Source organism: Aspergillus clavatus, genomic scaffold (genome assembly GCF_000002715.2).
Source record: "Aspergillus clavatus NRRL 1 1099423829791 genomic scaffold, whole genome shotgun sequence".
Taxonomy (NCBI): Eukaryota; Fungi; Ascomycota; class Eurotiomycetes; order Eurotiales; family Aspergillaceae; genus Aspergillus; species Aspergillus clavatus.
In genome coordinates, this window is record NW_001517108.1 from 735087 (window position 1) to 754234 (window position 19148).

Sequence of the window (19148 nt, forward strand, 5' to 3'; positions counted from 1 at the left end):
GTTTTGTTGTTTACTTCATTACCTGTTCATCATTTCTATGCCTAATAATACCTCCACTTCGTCGATATCAGCAGAGGAAACGGACCAGAAGATGTGGCTTAGCAGCAATCTGGCGCACGGTCTACCACTAACTAGGACAGTGAGATCGATATCGAGGCTCATATCATAGATCCAATTTGGAACTGGTTCCTCGGCGTCCACCGCACGGTTTGAAGCGTGTGCAAGATGCAATGCACAAACTGATAATCTGCCCCCCCCCCTCTCCAAAAAAATGCATGGGCGGGTAATCTGGAATTCAACCAAAAAGCCTGTCAGCCTGCTTCCATCGGCTGGTGGAACAGAGCCGACTGCTGATGAATACTCGTCGGGGTTCATTTGAGTCTATCTCTCAAGTGCATCCAAGCGAGATAAGGGTCCCCGATTCCGTCAAATGGCGGTTCTCTCACTATCTTTCTAAAGCATCGATCGGTTGTACACTCACTGCTGTGTTGTCGTCGGTGATTTTCGCGAGCCGCGCTATGAGATAATGCATGTATGGAGGGCATTCATATGAACAACCAAAATGGCTCATCTGAAGACAATCTGGGCCCTGGTAGAGTACGTCAGCATTGGAATAGGTAAATCTCTGGGTCAATGGGGCATCTCATAGAAGGGATTGACATAAAGTTCCGATGATATTGTTGTAACCGGGCCGAAGTGGTCAGATTGCGGCTTCGACTAAACTAGGTAGGGTAGCTGACATTGGGAGATGGCATGGTCCATGTTTCCAATTCCAGGCAATTGACATGATAGACAGTTAGACACAAGTCTGGAGGCTGAACTAGCAACTACTAATTAATTAGTTAAGAGGAGAATATTCGAGAATTCTTACTAATCGGGTTAGTTCAACGGCGGGAGCTAAATTAGTACGTTGATCAAAATACCCACAGAGACCATTTGGAATTGGAACTAATTATCCTTGTAAATTACTCCGTACATTGATTACAATTTACGGCTTTACGACTATCTCTGCTTCCTTGCTTGAGTGTTCAATCTAGGTTGAGCACCCAAGAAATTGAAGGATACTGCCGCTTCTCAGAGAGATTTGCTCCCCTTGGAAGAATATGTCTTTCTGTCTCATATCCGAGACTACTTGTCTCGGCCTTGATAGAGCAACTTCGTGTTGTTTCACAAAGGGAGCGAGCAAGCAATGTAAGGATATATTGGTCAATTGTGGCAGGAAATCCGGATGATACATTATTGGTGGATTTGAAAGAAAGGGATGACTAGTAGTGGATATCAAATGTCACTATCAATGGATAGTAAAAACTACTGTCATCCCTCTTCGGAGTAGCGAATGATTTCTCTCCAATTTGAGCCCAACTCCCTAGCGAGGAAGCACACACTGTTACTTGTTGTGCGTTGTGCTTCCTAGGAAGAAACCTGAGATGAGTTTCTTGCCCCGGAACTTTCCCACTTCTGTCGACCGACACCCTTGCTTAACGGACCAGTAGTTCATTTCGGCTATTCTGAGAGAGGACGATTGGATGGGTCACCTCAAGTTGGTGATTGAGATTTGCTAAAATCCACTCACAATGCAAGAGGTATTCCCTGAGCCGAGTCAGCCGCAGTCTCAGTACTCACTTCGAGATTATTTCCATATGAAGCCAAAGGATCGCTGAATGTTCGCGTATCTACTTTCTGCACAGTAGAGTGTAGAATCATTCGAGGTTGACGAGTGACGACTCGATTGAGTGGGGCTCAGCTAAATTAGCGGGCGATCCTGTGTGGACTGTGGAGGCTCGGTTAGGCCAACCTTAAATAGCACTGATCAATGGATGCACTTGGTACTTCCTGTGTCAGTGCGTCCGAACATCCTTCTGTTTTGACCGCTTCTCATCAACGATCTTGATAGGGAATTGCACCTCAGTGCTGAGTGTTCTGATAGCTGCCACATTCTCATCGGTAGGATGAACCTGATCTGCCACTATCTCCCGACTGATGTTCTTGTTGTTTGTATCTTGCTGAGCTATACGAATTGTTGGGTGGTCTTTCAGCCTGTAGATACCAGCTACATATGACCTTATCTCTTACAGAGTCTTCCTGGTGTATTCCCTACTTTGCGAATTCGCTGGTCCGGCGATATTAGACACAATGCTTCTCGGGATTGCGTATTGCATGGTGAGCAGCAAATGCAATCCGCGTCCACCAGCAGCCAGAGCTATTGTGGAACGTCAGCGTACCATCAACTGCTGTGCCGGCATCAGCATTATAGCCCGGCGTGATCTATCACGAGAAGCGTATTGGCGCATTCTTTTTTTCAGATAGGCGAGGAAGTGGCTACACGTGGCCTGTGTGAATGGCTGACTTGGTGCTTGTGCTTGCAAGGGTCTTATCTCGCGAGTACGTACTCAACCGAGACTGATATTCCTATGTATATCGAGCAGCGAAATATGAACCCGGCACACCATGCTATATTGGTGGATATACTCCATCAACCCGCCTTAGAGCGACTCACAACGCAACAAAAATAGCCCATGGCATTACTCGAACTGCATACGTTATTGGAAACCCTAAATCCAAGCCACGCATTGCGGCAGTGCTGCTATCAGTTCGCAGTTTGTCACAGCCCTGTCAACGCATACCGGGTAGCAAGGTCCCTCGGCACATGGCTGCTTTGATTCATCATACACAGTGGGACTCAAAACCGCTTGCCAACATGAGACTCGGTTGAACCTGTCATATCGAGTTTGCCGTTTGGGATCTGTGGGACCCGACCGCTTGGAATATCCATATGATATAGCTTATCTTTGTCATGTTCAGTCTTCACCGACTTGCTGTCTTTGCAGACAGGATGCAGCAATGTTCGCATTGTGTCCTGCACGCGAGGCTAAAATAAGTTTCTCAGTTTTTGAGACCATGAGCACAATTCTTTTTTTCTCACCGTTCTTTAGGCAGATGTCAGTGGCATCGTTTTTTCTTGGAGATCGGAAAAGAGTACGCGTTCAAGCACTACTCGTGTTCGTTGATGTGGCTCGACCTCTTGCGGCTTGAGAAACAGAGGCCATGGTGAGTTGAAGGGAATACTTTCTCGACCCAAGTTCGCACCTCAAGTCGGGATGGAGCCTTTTGAAACTTCGTTGCCTATTGCTATTGCTGTCTGAAGTCTGGATAGTAAACATCCCGAGTCCGTTGCCGCTGTGGTCTCGAGTTCAAGTTGGATGGTGAGTATGTGAGACATGTTTAATGATCATGAACGTGTTTCATGCCTTTAAACCTTTCATCCCTTTGCTCCTTTCATTATTATTCATGTTTCGATCGAAATCAGATGCTCCTGTTCGGAAGATTGTCATGCGATGCCAGTCTACAATTTGAAAATGCCGAAACCTGAAGAGAATTGGGAACGGGACAACCAGAAATTATCCTGTGGATGTTGAACGGGATATGCCCGATGTCATCGTAACTTTAGGCAAAATGACCACGAAGATTGATGCTTCTGTTGTGTCTATTGTCTGCAAGGCGCAAAGTGCAGAAAGTGAAGAGATCATGCTCGATTCGAGAAGATAGATCTGATACAGCGCAAGAATGGTTGCACATTTCATGACTCGGACGAGCCGGCCACCAGGACCATCAGATAATGCGAAAAAGTGCCGTCAAGACTCATGGTATCATTTGGTAATTCATATATAGCATCCCCATAGACTAATCTATTCCGCTCCATAGCGCGCTCTGTAGTCCTTCAACCGCTGAATCTCAGTCTCCCCAATCTTATCACCCAGCTTCTCAATCAGATCATGGAGACCGATGACCGCGCGGATGGGCATGCTCTCGCCAAGGTCCCGCTGAGCAACTCCCACAGCGCTCTTCGCCTCGGTGTCGCTCACGCGCTCCTCGCGGTCCAGCAGGACCACAACACCCGCGACAATTCCCCCCTCCTTCTGGATGATGCCGACGGCTTCGCGCAGGGCGGTTCCGGCTGTGATGACGTCGTCGACGATGACGACCCGCTTGCCCTTCAGGGGGGCGCCGACAATGTTTCCGCCCTCGCCATGAGCCTTGGCCTCCTTGCGGTTGAATGAGTAGCTGACGTTGTCCCAGGTGTGGGTTCCGGCGAGGGAGTCGCGCACGGCCAGTTCGTTTGTCACGGCGGCGGAGATGGGGATACCCTTGTAGGCGGGGCTATACCCGGTTCAGTCAGCATCAATATACTGTACCAGCAGAGGGAAAAGGTGAGACAAGGAGATGTCGCACCCGAAGATGATGTCAAAGTTGGGGCTCGTGGTGCCGTCGGCGGCGGTGGTCACGAACGGCGCGGCAGACAGGACGCTGGCATAGGCGGCAGATGTGGCGCGCAGAAGCGGCGCAGTGTGAAGACGGGAAGAGGTGAAGAAGTAGGGCGATTCACGACCCGACTTGAGGGTGTATGAGCCGAAGGTGAGGACATTGTTGGAGATCAAAAGAGGCAGCAGAGTGCCCTTGTAGTCCTGATCGGCGGCGGGAGGAGGAACGGAAGCAGACATGTTGTGAAAGATAAGCAAAGAATTGCTGTATGAATCTATCAATTGGGAGGGCAGGCAAGGGAAAGAAGTCTAACGGAAACCAGACCGTACGGGGAAAATGCTGTAATGCTGTTCTATCAATTGCAACGTCTGGTTCGGTGGAAATTTTTCTCCCATTTTTCTCTTCTATCCGCAGAGGCAGAAAAAGGAGGGGCAGAAACAGCGGGGTGGGCTAGCTGCCTCAGGTGTCGATCGGACCTCCCCGTGTTTTGTGGGAGGGCGACCACCAGCCTCATGCTACACATTTGAGAGACAGATACAGACGAGTCTGAATGCATTGATTGCGCTGTAGTCTTCAGCCCGGTAGATAGTTCTCTCTAAGATCTTATAACCTCTCAGACCTCTTCGGCGTTCTGGCCCTGAATATCGCACCGGAAAACCACGTGCCGGCCACGTCCTCCGAAGTCCGGCCTGTCCAGAAGGGAGTCAGTCTCCGGCTGCACACCGGTGGTCTTCCAGCTGTCTGTCTGCTTCTTTGCTTTCTTTTCTCTTAGTCCTCTGCTGCTTGGTTTTTTCTCTTTTTTCTTTGCAGGATCTTTATTCTCATCTTTGCTACCCCTTCTTTGTCCTTCTGAACCTCGTTATTGGATTGTCGAGGTTTGTCATCCCGGTTCAGGTACTCATCGCGGTCGCTGGCGAGATCGGTGGGCATTACGGGGCCATTATCCACAGCTTGGACGAGCGACGACGACGACGACAGAAGGGTAGATAGGATTAAAGAAGCTTTTGCCATAGTCTACAGGTACAGTGATTTCCCTTGTCACGTCACTCGGGGACTCATTGCTGCCATACTTCGCAAGACCCGGTAGCTCAATCATACACGAATGCTAACCTTTGTGGCTGGTGAATAGTTGTCTGATCTGCCAAGATGCACGTCAAGGACAAGCTCTACCAGAATGAGGCCGGTGGGCAAGTCGGCATCTCCTTCGAGTTCTTCCCTCCCAAGACCGCCCAGGGTGTTCAGAACCTCTACGACAGAATGGATCGGATGCACGCTTTGGGGCCCTCGTTCATCGACATCACCTGGGGTGCTGGTGGTCGGTTGTCTGATCTGACCTGCGAGATGGTGAATGTTGCTCAATCGGTGTATGGCTTGGAAACTTGCATGCATCTGACCTGCACAGACATGCCCTTGGAGAAGGTGGATGCTGCATTGAGCGCTGCTTACAAGGCAGGCTGCACCAACATTCTGGCGCTGCGCGGTGACCCCCCTCGTGATAAGGAAGCCTGGGAGGCCACTGAAGGAGGACTTCGTTATGCCAAGGATCTGGTCAAGTACATCCGGGAGAAGTACGGCAACCACTTCGATATTGGTGTTGGAGGTTACCCTGAAGGTGCAGACGACAACCCGGATGTGGACCTCTTGATCGATCATCTGAAGGAGAAGGTCGATGCTGGAAGTTCGTTCATCATCACGCAAATGTTCTACGATACGGACAACTTCATCGAGTGGGTAAAGAAATGTCGCGCCAAGGGCATCACCGTGCCCATCATCCCCGGTATCATGCCCATCTCCACATACGCCGCCTTCATTCGACGAGCAAACTGGACAAAGGCCCGTATCCCGCCAGAATGGCTTGAAGCTTTGGAGCCGGTGAAGAATGATGACGCAGCCGTCAAGGAGATTGGAAAGCGTTTGATTGCGGAAATGTGCAGAAAGCTTCTTGCAGCTGGCCTCAACCATCTGCATTTGTGAGTCTCCTTCATCACACCAGCGCGCTTCTCTCAGCGAGAAACTGACGGTCAAATCTAGCTACACGATGAACCTTGCTCAAGCAACGCAATCTGTCCTTGATGAATTGAAACTCATTCCTTCCGAGGAAACACCACTTCAGAGACCCCTACCTTGGCGACCATCGCTCGGTCTCAATCGTCGTGGCGAGGACGTCCGTCCCATCTTCTGGCGCAACAGAAACTCGTCCTACATTGCCCGTACACAGATTTGGGATGAATTCCCCAACGGCCGCTGGACCGATTCTCGGTCACCCGCCTTTGGTGAGCTGGATGCTTACGGCATAGGCCTCAAGGGCACCAACGAACAGAACATCAAGCTTTGGGGAGAGCCCAAGTCGATTCGGGATATTTCGCAGATCTTCGTTCGCTACGTGGAAGGAAAGCTGGAGCGACTACCCTGGAGCGACTCGCCAATCAGCGCGGAAGCCAACGCAATCAAGGAGAACCTAATCGAGCTGAACGGCAGAGGCCTTCTCACCGTCAACTCGCAGCCGGCAGTCAATGGCGTGAGATCTTCTCATCCCGTGTACGGTTGGGGTCCCAAGAACGGCTTCGTCTACCAGAAGGCATACCTTGAACTCTTTGTGCCTCCATACCTGTTGGATGAGCTGATCGCTCGGATCGAGAAGAACGACGACCTGACGTATCATGCTGTCGCAAAGGAAGGCGAGCTGCGCACCAACACGCGTGACAGTCCCAATGCTCTGACCTGGGGTATCTTTGCCGGACGAGAAATCGTCCAGCCGACTATCGTGGAGACGATTAGTTTCTTGGCCTGGAAGGACGAGGCATACCGCCTGGGTGAAGACTGGGCCAAGTGTCACGAAGCCGCCAGTCCCAGCAGGAAACTGATTCAGGAAGTGGTGGACAGCTGGTACTTGGTCAACATTGGTATGTTCTCTTTTGAGCTGTTGTGTGAAAGATGACTTGCTAACATTTTCCGCGCTTCAGTGAATAACGACTTCCACAACACATACGATCTCTTCGAGCTGTTCAATGGTCTTGATGTGAAAGATCTCGACGCCGAGATCACCTTCGACACCGTCGAGCAAAAGCCTCAACTCAATGGCTCGGCCAACGGCGTCACTCCCGAAGACGCCGCCGTGAAGAACTAGGTCAAGCTAGAACTTCTACGCATCTCAACACGTCCTTCTTCTTCTCACCCAAAACTCTTCTATCTCATTATACTCTCTTTATTCCCTTATTCAACATCTATCTCAACGATACCAGCCCGGGGACTGCGTCCTTTCCGGCATCATGTTTATGGCGACACGAATGAAGACCTCTCAACGATTTCTTCCCTGAGCGTTATTTCCATTTCAACATCTTTTTCAACATGTCTCTTTTCACATATACCCCTCTCATCTGTTCTTCCAGAAGGATTACGAAATTCAACATCATAATGTGGTATGGTTCTCGGACCCCCCCCCCAAACAATCAAATCAACAAACAACCAAAAAAGAAAGAAAAGCAATCTATCTCATGATCTACTCAACATTCATCACCACCAAAGCAAATAGAAAGGAACAGGGTCCTCGGAGGAATAATTCAACATGACGGATGACGGAGTTTGGTTTCAATATCGGTCGGTCGGGTCGGTCGGTCGGTCAGTCAAAGTTTCTCACAAAAAAGAAGCACAAGTTCAATCGCAGGCAAAAAAAAAAGTGTTTTCCCTTTTCAACATGGGGGAAAAAGTATCGGAGTCATTCTTGTTTTTTTTTTTTTTTTTTTTTTTTTTTTCCTTTCAATCTCATCCTCTTGGTGCATCTGATTCCTCTATCCCCCTTCCTCTTCCTCTTCATCTTCATTTCCCTTTTCCTGGCTCCTGGTTCTGTTCTCCTGCATCTTCTGCCTCATATCGTATCAGCCCTTAGCTGTCTATTTCGGCATGTCTCTTCGTCTCTTTCTCTCTCTTTGTGTGTTACAGGTACCATGGAGATGGGATGATCTCTTAGCTATCAGAGCCCGGTCTGATTCGACAGAGCCAGATATCCCAGGGCTGGACATAGAACGTTCAAGGCTTGGATAATTATACATGGACTAGAAACTGAAGTTCAGTGCTTCTGGTCATATCTCACGCCTTACTCTTGTAACATACCATAGAGATCTCTAGCTTAGAACGAGGAATGATGTTTGTTGCCTGCATGTATAGGTAATATTAACCAGTTAAGCGCTCCCCAGTCCTGAGTCAAGCGTGATAACAATAGAGCTAATAATGATCTTCTTAGGTAGTCGACAGAATCGCACACGCTAAACATACTACATTAAAGAAAATAACGTCCACCAACTCGGATGGTCATGTCAAAAGAGCCCTCCATATTGTTACAAAGAACCAGCCAAAGGGCTTCGCAAACCACACAATCTAGCTTCCCACAAGGACTATATACTCGGCTGCACGCTCGACAACAGTCATCATAAAGCACAAAATAACTAGATAAGCAGCGGCCCGGCAGACGTCGGCCACGGACTGGGCGAGATCTTGATCGGCGGGTCTCGGCCAGACTCCGGTAACGTTGTAGGTGGAGAAGGCAGTGAGCCAGGTCCTGAGAACCTGCAGACAATGCTCGAGCATCTCCAGGACACCGTTCAAGGCAAGCTTCAGCAAGGCTGTTTTAGAATGTCGATTGGACATTACTCGCTGCCACAGTGCCTCCATCTGAGCAGCCGATATGATAAGGATTTCCATGATGAGGGCTAGAGTCAGAGCATTCGTTGCACTCTTGGTCGGATTGGCTATCACCATTTCAGGCAAGTCAGAGCTGAGATCAGTGATCCGCGGCTGAGGTGCCTGCTCCTTGGGTTCCTGCACTTGCAGTCCATCCAATTCGGCCACTTCCACTACCTTGGCCACATTTTGTGCCACGCTCGTACACCCCTGCTGACCCCTGTCAATCGATCCAATCGGGGAGATATTGGGAACTGATGAACTGGCCAAATGTGTCGAATCGGAAATCGTTCTGACATGGCGGTGGCTTTCGATGCGGGATCCGGTGCTTGAAGCGCGGGCCTGGTGCGACTTGTTACCGGCGTGCTCTGCGTAATCCTCTGAGCTCGGCTGTCCCATGCTTGGCATACGGATGTATCCACGCATATCGCGAGACGGTTCGACCTTGCGGCGCCCGGCCTCTGCGCGGTTTTTGACCACGGCGATGGTTCGAACAGGAACACTTCTTGAGGGCGCTGCGGATGATGCGTTTGATTTCTCCTGCGAATTCTGCGTCGCTCGTCGCAATCCCAAAGGCGAAGGTTTTATTTGCGGCCTGGCTCGAGCGTCGGTGATGATCTCGCCTGCGGTTCGAGAGGTGGGCGTCGGAACGGAGGAGGTCTTCTGCGCGTGGCCGCGGATGTCGTTCATACTCACCATAGTGCGTGTGATAATGGGTGTGATAATGAACACATCGTCGTCCCGACACGTCACTTTCTTCTCCCCGAAGGGTTTGTTGGGACGGTGTGTGTCGGGCTTCTCTTGACTCGACGCCTGAGCCAATTTGTCTACTTGGTGACAGCTGGTGTCGCGACACATGGTGCTCGGTAATGGCTTCGAGCATTGGGCAAGCTTCAAATTCGGAGAAGCGGGCTTCCAGCCCTCTTGAGCAGTCGTCTTCTCTTCCTTGTCTGCCCTCCTCTGCTGGACCGTAAACTTGGTCCTGTCTTTTGGGGACGTCAACATGGGACTCGAGACATCGACCACACGGGGTCGTTCCGTAGGCGCGAACAGCAGGATTTCGTCGGGATTCTTGTCCTTGGACCCGTTGATCTCTTTGCACCCTAAAAAAGAGCCGTCGGGATTGATGCTTGGGGTGTCTTTTCTCGGCTTCGTCGCAGGAGACTCTTCCCAGATCGTGCTAATGCGGCTCCGGCCAATTTCATCAGGACAGTAGTATCTAGGATGACTCCGTTGTGTGGATGGCGAATCTTCATCGCCGCGTGTTTTCGTAGGGGGTGGTGGATCTTGACCGTCGAACGTAGTCGGTTTGTCGGGGTGCTCGGGAGAAGTGTTCTTGTCGTCCGGAGTCGTAGTTCGCGGACTAGGCAGGGAGTCAGGGTCTAGCATGGCTCCTCCCTCCGTGTGGACTTTCTCAATACTGTGCTGAAACTCGGTGATCTGTTGTGCGCTCATCGTTGGTGGGTTTGGTTCCTTGGCGGAAGGCATATTGACAACAAACCGATCCTCCCATTCGGTCAATGAGCTACTCGGGCCAGACACAGGCGACGAGGATGTACGCGAGTTGAGAGACGAGTCAGTAGCGTTGTCCGTCTTATCGGGAGACAGGTGTAATAAGCTCTCGTCCGTGCCCGAGTTTGTCCGCTGAATTTCATCGATATACTTATTTAGCTGGGCTGTCGAGTCATTGTCGGACCTGTCAGGAGAGCTGTAACCCGGACGGAGGCGAGGATGAATGATGGGGCTCGCGATCCGCGTTTTGGAAAGGTCGCGTGTAGCACCTCCGGCATACTTGAGCTTTTGTTTTAATGCTTCGCTCTTTGGGGAGTTGGCTAGCGACATGATCTTCCGGTAGGCCCCAATATACGGCTCTTTGTAGTTGTCCCTGATCTTCCCTGACGGTGATGGTCTTTCAAACTTATCCCTGACCTTCTGCCAATATTGCTCGCGGTCTTTGTCTATCGTTTCGTCCGGGCTGCTGTAGAGAGTCGTCGAGGACTTCCTTGGTCGAACGTTTCCGAGCGAACCGTACTCGCGGTGCTTAGGTGGCGTGGGCTGTTTGTCCTTCAACTGTTCCCGGCCCTTCGTCGAGACATCCCTCGGTAGGGGAAGCTTCGTCCCAGGTCTGGTCCTTCGCATAATGCTCTGGGACCCGGATTCGGTGTCGCTGTTTCCTGAATTCCCTGGGCTCCCACCACGGTTCGTAGTAGGCCCCAGCTGCATATTTTCCACTTCACCAGCGCCCATGTTCGATTTCGATTGCTTACTGTGTCGCTGGCGAGAGGAAAGGTTCAATAGGTGCCCTTGAGGCAAGTGCAGAAAATCTTCCATTGCTGCTGCGTCGATGATAGCGGCTACTGGCAGGCGCGACTTTCACGCCAGGTTGATTCTCTCAAGGTTCATCCATTCCTTGGGCAAATACAGCGTCCTTCCGATCGTGAAGAGCTACTCGAATCGAGTTCAGGATCTCAGGACAATGGCAATGACCTCAAATGTGTTGATGATGAAAGATCGCCGAAGCATGGCGCAGGCCTTGCAGGTAAAGTTGGCAGAACTTGTGCAGTGGCAGGCGACCAGCCAGCAAGAAGAATATGAAGAACTGTGTATTGAGATGCATGGAATGTTATGTGACCCAACTGGCCATGCCGGAGAATGCAGCAGCAAAACACACGCGCGCGCAGGTTGAGGGACCAGTGTGGAATGCGCGCCTGCAGGTTTTCCTCTCCTTTTCCCCACGGTTTGGAATGGAAGCCGCAGCCGCCAAAGAGAATGATCTGAATTCTGCTTGATGATCCTGCAACACCATCATAAGGCAGTGCCGATCGTTTGTTTGAAGTTGAATTGTGCAGCTTGATCGTGATTCTCGAAGCATTCGGTGTGACCGCAGTGTGTAACAGACACTCAAAGCACAATTATCATCTGATTTCGGAAAGATTTTCCAGAAGACGGTTCTAGATAGTCAAGTTCCTGTCTGGAAGAAGTCAACAATGGGCAAGACCGTACCTTCGCTTCGGCGAAATGTCATATACTACGGTGGCTGGTCGCCCTAGTCAGCCAACATTCTCGGCCAGGAAAAGACAGGAACATGTCTGGATTGTGTCTCCTCTGTAAGAGACAAGTAGCAAGAACATTATACAAAAATGAAAGTTGTAGAAAGCCGAATTCCCTCAAACGCCAAGCCCAAATGCTGGAGAAGGTCATGGTTTACACGTTGTGTACGCTGAACGAACATGTGAAACAGAGTTGTAAGATGAGGTGTTCACCCGTGAAAACGCATAGACGAATACTCCGTCGATCAATGGTGTTGCAGGTTACTTCACGACTGGGAATACAGTCAAAATCGTCCAGTCTCACGACGAGCATCTCGTCTTGGTGTCGAGGTTAAAGAGCCCACGTCGCCGAGAACGCTGCTTCTTTTCAGCGGGCTAGACAACCTCTTCATGGGTGTACCTCGCTCTTTCAATAGATATTCGCTAGGATTTTGGACCCGCCGGTCAAGTTTGGCTGGGGTAGATCGCCGGAGAGGAGAATTGGCATGGGAGAATATGCCAAGACTGCCACCATCTCCGGTAGCACCCGGCGTAGGTCGGAATTGAGGCTGGCGGATGGAAGCGATAGGACCACGTACAACCGGAGAAGCATCTCGCAGGTGGCTGGGTGTCTGCAAAGAGCCGTAGCCGTGAGACGCGCTTGGTGTCGCGAATTGCTGGCGCCTTGGTGATACCCCTTCAGGGTCAACATGGCTGACATAATTAGGATTAGGGCTGGTCTGGAACCCCCGGTGAATGACATGCGCAGGAGTGAAGGTGTCGACCTTGTTGTATTTGGCATCGGAACCGGATTGCGTGGCATTGTCCGAGAATTGAGTGCCCACGTCTCTCATGACCGGCTGGGTTCGTGGGTGCACATATTTGATATCGTACTCGTTGAGCACTTCCTTATGGACCAACATCGAGTCCTTTGCTTGTTGGGTAAACGAAGAACACAGGAAGGACATCTGCACCGAGAGCAGGGCAGTGATGAAGAGAGTGGTGACAATGGTGACACTTGGCCGAGGATCGGACATCTGGGTGGGCAGTAAGACCCAGTATACTAGAACGTGTCCCGGGCTGAACAGGCAGAACAGTCGTAGGCAGATGGGCAGAGGGTCCCAGACCGCGAGTTCCCAAACATCTCGTTGCGCGTCAGGATGCGCCCGCGACTGAGCGGAGCCAGAGACGGCATTGGCAAGGAACCGTAGTGGAGAGGCAGTCATCGGCGTCGAGTCAACTCGTACACGGCGAGCGGATGGTGTAGCTGGCGGTTGATCGATCGATGCTTCGAACAGACGATAATGTCGCTTTCGGTAGAAGGTGTAGAATGCATTGAGCGCGGTAAAGCAGACGAGCAGGTGAACAACGAACGAGGCCTACGACAAAGATCCTGTTAGCAACGTTGATCACACTTCAATGTACCTTCATCCATTTATGCGCAGAGGGATACCACATACAAACCAGCTCATCCATGGCACACCTCCCTCATCGCCAAAGACATCATCAATAGCTTTGCTGCCACTTGATCGGCTATTGGCGCGCGCGGTGAGGAACACCAGGTTCAGCACCACTCCCAAAGGCAGAGCCCAGTCCTTCTCGAATTGATCCCAATCATGTGAATCAATTTCCTCCGACACCCACAGCAGGAAGTCCAATGGGTCCAAGTATGATCTGATGCGCTCCGCCAACGGTCGGCGACGTACAAGCCGGGGCATGGTGTTCGACAGTGCGCTGATGAAGCAGACAGCTGCGATTTCGAAGCTGAACACTGTTAGCCTCCACCTGTCAGAGGTCAGAATGAAATCAAAATCGGCAAGACACACCTTTGACGCAAGAGCGACGACAAAAATTCAGGCCAAGTCTTCGGGTTCCGCTACCAAAACAATCAACACATCAAGGCCCCGCTTAGATAAGCAGCGTCGGTCTGCGATGACGAACACTCACTGGTTATCACCGAGTCGCTCGACCACACCCTCTACTCTTGTGCGCTCGTTACCGGACTGCTCTGAGGTTTCCAGATAGCCCGAGACTGCAGAGTAGATTCTGCTTACTCCGACGGTCTTTGCTAGCCCGTCTTCCCTCAATATGGCAGCTTCGGCAGTGTCCTACAAGGTACAATCAGACTCCCCACCACGAACATGGACAGCTCAGATCACTAACTGCACTGGACATCTAGGAGCGACAGTTCCTCGCCGTCATTGGAGATGAAGAGTAACCCGACTCCGTTCCATATTCCGCGTCCTATCTAAAGCATCGCTAAACTCCTCCAGCTCCGTAACCGGCCTTCTCCTCGCTGGCATCGGTGTATGTTCAACCGGTCCGCACCTTCCAAATACCCTGTGATAACTCACATATCGCAGCACGTCACGGACGGCCCAGATGCCCAGCGGAACTTTCTCGTTGTGGACTCGAAGACCGGAACCGCGGCGATCGAACAAGCATTCCAGAACTTCACGCAGGAGAGAAAGGATATCGCCGTGCTGCTGATCAACCAGCACGTATGTTCCATGACTTGCTTGTCTTCTCAATTTCTCCCTCGTCGCTTACAGTGTCACAGGTTGCCGAGCGAATCAGACACAGCGTTGACTCTTTCGCGGACCCCTTTCCTGCCGTCCTCGAGATCCCGAGCAAAGATCACCCCTACGATCCGGAGAAGGACAGCGTGCTCAAGCGCGTGCGCCGGCTGTTTGGAGAATAGACGATGAGTCTGGGTCTTGTTCTTTAAGCGCCTTTTTTGTTTTTAGGATCATGTCTTTTTTTTAATTGGCTGAGTGGAGAACTACTGGTCGAGGACTGAGGTGGTAGGCCACCGAGCGACGGGAGACGTGGGGAGATACCCAATTATCTGAAATCGTGCACATAGAAATTCATACAAACTATGATGATTAACTCGATTCGTTGCATAATACAAGATGATATGTTTTGGGGAACAAGTCTGTATTAGTTGCGGTATATGCATATACATAGTTGTGCTGATATGAGTGCGAAATCTGAGCAATACTGACAGCCAGTCCCAAACGCCGTATATATTAAGCACATTTATTGACAGCAAGGAGGGCAAAAATAAACCGGAAGCATGCAAGTTTGACTAACAAGGGCTATGGAAAGTGACAGGCGGACATAGCACTGGGTTTCAACGAGAACAAGGAACCATGGTTCGTGGGAGTGCATTCGTAAAGGATCGTAAATATGTGATGGAACAGCTGGTGAAGATCAGAGATATCATAAATATCATCGGGCCGAGGTACTCTGAACCCGCCTTGATCGAGTGGTTGTGTGGCCAGTACAGCCAGCCCTTTAAAAGCCGGCCTTGAACTCGATGTTGTGGCCATCAAGACAGGTGATTCTCCTGCCATCCTTGGAGTAGACGTCGGCATGGACATTGTATCTGCCCTGTATCGCGGTGTTAGATCAACAGTCCAAACATTTAGAGCGATGCGGAGAACCTACAGGAGGAATATGCGAAGGCAGATCAACCTGCTTGGTGAGGGTCATCTCGCCCTTCTCCAGGGGACATTCGAGGTCCACATTCTTGATCTGCTCGCAGAGATCGGCAGTCTGTCTGATCAACGTGATAAGGCCATATTTCACTTCGAGAGCAACGGTAGCCCCTTCTTCCACCCGGTCGTTCAAGATACCGCTAGCATTGATGGTGAGGGTTTGACCACTGTAGCCCGCGTCAGTCAACTCCATCCCAACAATCGAACCGTGCGAGTCGGGACAAGATGCGAGGCTGGTACATACGGTAGAGGGGGATCTGGCGACAGATCAACAGATTTGATCTCCAGAATATTGCCAGCAGGGTTGGCACAGTACTCGAGCGGATTGTCTCCTTCAACAGGATATTTCTGGACTTGGATCGGAGCCTGTGTTGAGTCGAAGAAGGAGATCGACCGTGCGGAGGCGGAAAGAGGACCAAGGCAGACGAGCAAGGCAGCGGTGCTTGATAAGAGCTTCATGGTCGCAAGGGTCAGATTAACGGGATTATTGGTCTTTGACAAGGATCGCAAGCGTAATTTGAAAATTCCTTTGCGATGCTGAACTTCGAGGAGGATGTGGCGATTGTGTACTTCAAAGATGTCGTATCTCTAGGTATGAGAGGAGAAGCGGTGATGAGCCAGTCGCTGTTGTTATGGATGACGAGGGAAGAGGTGCACGTGACGATGCCAGGCACGCCATTTGCTCATTCATTGTCACGAGATCAGGAAGGCCTTGAGTTTCAGCCACAGCATATATGGAGGAGATAAATGGGATCCCATCATCCCAACCATCCCAATTCATTGATTCACCTATCTGATTGCAGCTGCATTATCCGATTCGGGAACAGCAACAAGTGGAGTCGAAATAATTGGTATCAAGCGTGGAGATGACCCACTATCTAATGCTTTGAGAATCCGCTGAGTTGAAGTACTCCGTAATCAGATATTACGTGACTACGTCTCGGATGGAACGAAGTCAATATGCAGTCTATTATTTGACCATAGTAGGGTTATAAACATGATGCTCATGCAAAAACTATATACAGAAAATTATATATACCGCTTGGACGCCCTCATCATTGCTGTGCGTGACATGACTCAAGATCTTTTTCATCTTCTCATCTAGTGCTCTGAAACAAAGATACCGGCCATACCCATACCCTGAGAGGAGGTCAGTGAAAGATTCAAACGGCGAAGGTGGTTCAAAGTCACTTACGGTTCCGACACACATCGAGGTGACGGCGATTCTCTTGTTCTGGCGTCGCAGCTCAGACAGAGCAGTGACAACCTGTCGAGCGCCTGTTGCTCCCAAGGGGTGGCCAAGTGCACTGCAATATTTAGCAGTTGTCAAAACAGAAACTAACAAGGGACATGATTGTCTTACATGGCTCCGCCACGGGGGTTGACCTTGCTCTCATCTAGACCAAGCTTGGAGACACAGTAGACACCCTACACAGTCATTAGCCACACCGTTTGTTGCATGAGAATTTCTTAATTGGCTTACCATGGATGCGAAAGCTTCGTTAATCTCGAAAACATCGACATCATCCTTGGTCAAGCCGAACTTGGAGAGGATTTTGGGGATAGCAATGGAAGGGCCGATACCCATGATTCTGGGCTCCAGACCCGCGACGGTGGCTCCGCAGAACTTGCCGATGATGGGCTGCCCGAGCTCTTGGGCACGAGACCGCTTCATCAGGATAACACCAGCGGCACCATCGGTGATCTGGCTGGCATTGCCACCGGTTGTGGCACTGGGCTTCCACTGAGGGAAGGCAGAGCGAATCTTGCCGAGGGACTCGGCAGTGGTGCCGTAGCGAACACCGTCATCGCGGTCGACCACGACGTCCTTCACCTCACCGGTCTTGGGGTCCTTGACCTGGGTCCGGACGGGAACGATCTCATCCACAGTCCAGCCGGCCTTCTGAGCGCGCTCAGCCTTCTGGTAACTCTTGGCGGCGAACTGATCGTGCTGCTCGCGGGAGATGTTGAACTGAGCCGCAACGTTTTCGGAGGTCTGGCCCATGGGCTGGGTGTTCTGGGAGGCAATGGGGTGCGATAGGATCTGAGCGGACATGTCGGGGGCGCCACCGTCGGCGTTGGTGCTCATACTCTCTGCTCCGACGGCGATACCAACATCGATGGAGCCAGCCATGATCTGGTTGGCGATATTCTGGATTGCCAGCAATCCAGATGAGCAGAAACGGTTCGCAATGGAGGCAGCAGCGGTCACCGGGAAGCCAGCTGCGAGGACAGCGGAACGAGCAACATAGGCCGAGCCGGGCGCGAGCACGTTACCGACGCAGACATCTTCAACGAGGCTAGGGTCGAGGTTGGACTTCTCCCGGATGGACTGTACATTTGTCAGAAGAGGCTATTGGCGAGATATCGAAGACGCTGACATACTGTGAGCAACGAAACGAGGAGGTTATCGATCGTGGTATCCTTCAGGCCACCCTTTCTGGCTTTTGTGAGAGGAGTGCGAACAGCGAGTGTGATTACCTATAATTCCGTCAGTTTTTTTTTTCCTTTTTTTCCTTTTTTTAGAAGGTCGAGCTGTCGCATCCAACATACAATATCATCAGGGTTCTTAGCCAGGAGCTTGCTCTTCGCAGACACACCGGAACCAGCAACCTGGCTCGCGATGGAGGACAACCGCTGCTGTGGGGTAGACATGATTTCAATCTGTTCTTTTGATGGTCTGAAAAAAAACGAAGCAGATATAATCGTTATGGATGCTAGAACAATAGAGGACAGACAACAAATTTTTTTAGAAAGATCCAAGCTCCAACGCGAGCCACAGCGCTATGTTATTTATACCCTGGAGAAGGTTGAATTGAACCGCGGTATCTGGCACAATCTGGGGAGAGGAAAAGCAGCCGAAAAAAAAAACACCGAGCCGAGAATCAAGCTAGGCTGGATAAAGAGTCGATATCAAAGGAGTTAAAATGGAGACAGATAGATCATAGAGTTGTCTCCAATTCTTCATAGGCATCCCACTGGGACTAGTTATTCCCTACTAAAAAGAGCTTCGGTACGGAGTTGAGACAATCAAAGCCGACAGACACTGCCGCCGACCCGTAAGGGAATGGTATTGTTACGGTCAGCATCAGGAAGTGCGCCGGCCTCGGCTGTCGGTCTTGGTAATCACGTATCTTCAGTATCACCATGAGTGTAGTACTCCGTAGGTAGTTAACTACTGACAACTAATCAGACCGATTCCAGATCGTCTATATCCTCTATTTCTTTGCCTATGCAGTTAATCGATTTTCCATAGAACTGTAGTATAGTGGTATTGGTGTCTGTTGTGGGGACTGGGGAAGCAAGTGAATTGTATGGCGTTTGGATGCCTGAGGCTACCAATACCCATACCATGGATATTATAAGGGGTGATAGTTTCATCGTGGCGCTACCAATCATTATGTGAACACTACATGTGGTATTCAATTCAGGGACACGTTGTAGATTGGTCTTGCTGGGAAGATGGGGTGTCAATCCTGAGTGCCACAAGTTTTAAATGGCTAGATAGCTTTGCCTATGCTGTACGGAGTATTCTGCAGATATATATATATATATATAGTAAGGCTGGACCGTCTCCATCTGTCATACTTCTTGGCCAACGGTGAAGAATGAGACCATGCCAGATAGACTTGATCTGTATAAATGCTCCCATAATGATTCATCAACTAACCCTAAGCTC

At 50.5% G+C, this 19148-nt stretch overlaps 7 protein-coding genes across 7 annotated transcripts, besides 5 other annotated features; 2 read left to right on the forward strand and 5 right to left on the reverse strand.

Moving 5' to 3' along the window:
- Positions 1 to 3686: 3686 nt before the first annotated feature.
- ACLA_070250 (orotate phosphoribosyltransferase) lies at positions 3687 to 4499 on the reverse strand (the record flags this gene model as incomplete). Its single annotated transcript, XM_001275418.1, has 2 exons — positions 3687 to 4158; positions 4231 to 4499. 2 exons carry the CDS (start codon positions 4497 to 4499, stop codon positions 3687 to 3689), a joined length of 741 nt encoding a protein of 246 aa, XP_001275419.1.
- Positions 4500 to 5406: 907 nt separating this feature from the next.
- ACLA_070260 (methylenetetrahydrofolate reductase (NAD(P)H) MET13) lies at positions 5407 to 7387 on the forward strand (the record flags this gene model as incomplete). The annotated part of the gene is made up of 3 exons (XM_001275419.1): positions 5407 to 6230; positions 6292 to 7163; positions 7224 to 7387. 3 exons carry the CDS (start codon positions 5407 to 5409, stop codon positions 7385 to 7387), a joined length of 1860 nt encoding a protein of 619 aa, XP_001275420.1.
- Positions 7388 to 7854: 467 nt separating this feature from the next.
- Positions 7855 to 7878: a microsatellite.
- Positions 7855 to 7885: a microsatellite.
- A 99-nt stretch (positions 7886 to 7984) lies between these two features.
- Positions 7985 to 8011: a microsatellite.
- Positions 7985 to 8017: a microsatellite.
- Positions 8018 to 8634: 617 nt separating this feature from the next.
- ACLA_070270 (putative NTP binding protein) lies at positions 8635 to 11184 on the reverse strand (the record flags this gene model as incomplete). Its single annotated transcript, XM_001275420.1, has 1 exon — positions 8635 to 11184. One exon carries the CDS (start codon positions 11182 to 11184, stop codon positions 8635 to 8637), a length of 2550 nt encoding a protein of 849 aa, XP_001275421.1.
- Positions 11185 to 12271: 1087 nt separating this feature from the next.
- On the reverse strand, positions 12272 to 13684 carry ACLA_070280 (Nur1/Mug154 family protein; the record flags this gene model as incomplete). Its single annotated transcript, XM_001275421.1, has 2 exons — positions 12272 to 13345; positions 13427 to 13684. The coding sequence occupies 2 exons, from the start codon at positions 13682 to 13684 to the stop codon at positions 12272 to 12274; spliced, it is 1332 nt and encodes a 443-aa protein (XP_001275422.1).
- A 370-nt stretch (positions 13685 to 14054) lies between these two features.
- Positions 14055 to 14667, forward strand: ACLA_070290 (H(+)-transporting V1 sector ATPase subunit F; the record flags this gene model as incomplete). Its single annotated transcript, XM_001275422.1, has 5 exons — positions 14055 to 14081; positions 14146 to 14180; positions 14240 to 14273; positions 14330 to 14467; positions 14527 to 14667. 5 exons carry the CDS (start codon positions 14055 to 14057, stop codon positions 14665 to 14667), a joined length of 375 nt encoding a protein of 124 aa, XP_001275423.1.
- Positions 14668 to 15266: 599 nt separating this feature from the next.
- Positions 15267 to 15928, reverse strand: ACLA_070300 (ML domain-containing protein; the record flags this gene model as incomplete). Its single annotated transcript, XM_001275423.1, has 3 exons — positions 15267 to 15362; positions 15420 to 15636; positions 15714 to 15928. The coding sequence occupies 3 exons, from the start codon at positions 15926 to 15928 to the stop codon at positions 15267 to 15269; spliced, it is 528 nt and encodes a 175-aa protein (XP_001275424.1).
- A 642-nt stretch (positions 15929 to 16570) lies between these two features.
- ACLA_070310 (putative peroxisomal 3-ketoacyl-coA thiolase (Kat1)) lies at positions 16571 to 18124 on the reverse strand (the record flags this gene model as incomplete). The annotated part of the gene is made up of 6 exons (XM_001275424.1): positions 16571 to 16609; positions 16665 to 16776; positions 16833 to 16897; positions 16953 to 17801; positions 17855 to 17950; positions 18023 to 18124. 6 exons carry the CDS (start codon positions 18122 to 18124, stop codon positions 16571 to 16573), a joined length of 1263 nt encoding a protein of 420 aa, XP_001275425.1.
- Positions 17969 to 17992: a microsatellite.
- Positions 18125 to 19148: the final 1024 nt, after the last annotated feature.